The sequence below is a fragment of the Cinclus cinclus genome, chromosome 1 (assembly GCF_963662255.1).
Source record: "Cinclus cinclus chromosome 1, bCinCin1.1, whole genome shotgun sequence".
Lineage (NCBI taxonomy): Eukaryota > Metazoa > Chordata > Aves > Passeriformes > Cinclidae > Cinclus > Cinclus cinclus.
In genome coordinates this window covers 151853714-151855813 of record NC_085046.1, presented here as the reverse complement: position 1 = coordinate 151855813, position 2100 = coordinate 151853714, and the positions used below count along the sequence as shown (strand labels likewise).

General features: G+C 55.4%; 1 protein-coding gene across 1 annotated transcript; it reads right to left on the bottom strand.

The window, feature by feature from the left end:
• Positions 1-227: 227 nt before the first annotated feature.
• Positions 228-1614, bottom strand: LOC134043881 (erythroblast NAD(P)(+)--arginine ADP-ribosyltransferase-like). The gene is made up of 2 exons (XM_062492623.1): positions 864-1614; positions 228-324 (listed from the first exon to the last, which is right to left on the bottom strand). The coding sequence occupies exons 1-2, from the start codon at positions 1612-1614 to the stop codon at positions 290-292; spliced, it is 786 nt and encodes a 261-aa protein (XP_062348607.1). The 3' UTR covers positions 228-289.
• Between the last annotated feature and the right edge of the window lie 486 nt (positions 1615-2100).

Here is a 2100-nt window from a genome sequence, read left to right as displayed (position 1 = left end):
GTGGCCTTGGTGATAATAGTGACCATGGTGAACAGAGTGGCTGTGGTGGCCACAATGGCCACAGTGCCAGTGGTGGCCACAGTGACCTCATGGAGGCCACAGAGGCCAAGGTGGCCATGGTGGAAGTGGTGGCTGTGGTGGCCTTGGTGACTTTGTTTCCTGGAGTTCCTGGTGGTCTTTGTGATTGTGGTGGCCACAGTGACTTTGCTGACTTCAGTGACCTTGGTGGCTTGGTGGCTCAGAGGATGCCAGTGGCCAGTGCCAGGGCTGTGGTGGCCAAGAGGAGTCCTCAAAGGTGGCAGGGGGCCCTGGGGACGTTTCCACCTGGGGGACAAAGAGGGGAGTCAGGGGGACCATGGGCCCCCCAGGGACATGGGAGCGTGAGGGGGCCAGGGAGGTCAGGGGGAATGGTGGGCTTAGGGGTGACCGAGGTCAAGGTGACAGGGAGGGCCATGGGGGGAGACAGGCAGTGCTGGGGGGTCAGGGGTTGCCATGGAGGGGTCCTGGCACTTCCACGTCCAGCACACAGGGCCTGTCCCCAGTGCAGTGACTGGACCCTGCAGAGAAAGGACAGGCTTGGAACGGGGGTGTCCTTGTCCCTGGCCCTGGCCCTCTCCATGTCCCTGTCCCTTTCCTCCTCCCCTCCCACATTTGGGGTTCCCCATCCCTGTACCCTGTCATGGTCATTCCTGTCCCCAGACTTGGTGTCCCCAGCACCCAAGGGTGTCCTTGTCCCCACACACACACTGTGGCTGTCCCTGTCCCTGTCCCCCATCCCCAGGGAGTGTCATTGTCCCCTAGGCCTCATCATGGGTGTCCCCATGGCCCCAGTGGGTGTCCCCATGGCCCCAGGCTGTCCCCACCTCTCAGCCACTCGCAGTTGTATTTGCTGTAGGTCCCGACGGAGTTGAGTTTGATCTGCACGTTATCCCCATTGTCGCTGACTTTAGTGACCCTGAACTTCTCGAAGGGTGGGATCAGCACCTCCTCCTCATTGGGATATTTGGAGAACTCCTTGATGTACGCACCGTGACACGTCTGCACCTTGAACACCGTGGTGTTCCCGAAATTTTTGATGACATTTTTACAAATCGATGATGATGTGAATTGACCGAACCGTACGATGTCTCCAACCTTTGCCTTGTACTTGTACTTTTTCACCCCTCGGAACACCCAGCGACATTTCTTCCCCTGGGCATCCCGCAGCCGTTGCACAGCCCCGGTCAGCAGGAAATGCAGAGTTTTGAAGTGGAACTTGTCGCGGTATTGCTGGCGGGAGTGCCCAGCCACACTCACATTCTTGTTGAAGTCCCTGTACAGATCATCCATGGTGTAGGCCATGAGGGCGATGGCCTGGGCTGAGGATGACAGAGGGGACAGTGGGGACCCCCGACACTGCCACTCAGTCACGGCTCTAGGCCAGACCTGGGCAAACAGAGAATTCTTCAGGAATTCGGAGCAGTTCAGGGCCGGCAATGCCTTATTCATGGCAGGGCCACAGCCCTGGTACTGGTCATCAAAGGAGTTCGGGGCCATGTCCAGGGGCTTTTCCTCGACGGCTGTGGTGGCCATGGTCATTGCCAGCAGCGCCAGGGGGAGAGCCAGGAGGGCCATGGAGGAGAGAGGCCACAGGGACCAGAGTGGACACTGGGGGACACAAAGGGGACACTGGTGGTGACACAGGGGGACACTGAGGGTGACACAGGGGGACACTGAGGGGACACAGAGGTGTGATAATTGATAAAAGATTCAAGTCAATCATAAGAGCATTGGGGTTTGTATAAACCAGAGTAGGAAGGTCTGAAGTGAAGCACAGACATTAGAGAGAGGAAAACATATCATTAAATCATTCTGTTTTCAATCCCCCTGTTATGAACATTTTGTTTTCTAAATAAGTTGCATCCACTACCAGTTTCCAAAATCAGACTTTCCAACAGTCTGATAGATTTTACCGCATCAGAGCTCCTGACTTCGTTTGATCAATGCTGCCTATCTACAAAGACCAGACTTCCGAACTTTTGCTGATTTATATCTACCAAGTCCAGATGGTTGTCTATGAGATTGATAATCACCCAGGGACTTTACAGATATTTATTTGAC

Bases quoted from the DNA above. Each gene is read 5' to 3' on its own strand.
- LOC134043881 (XM_062492623.1), bottom strand. From the start codon at position 1,614: ATGGCCCTCCTGGCTCTCCCCCTGGCGCTGCTGGCAATGACCATGGCC. The intron at 325-863 runs GTGGGGACAGCC...TTTGTCCCCCAG, and splicing joins CAACTGCGAGTGGCTGAGAG to GTGGAAACGTCCCCAGGGCC.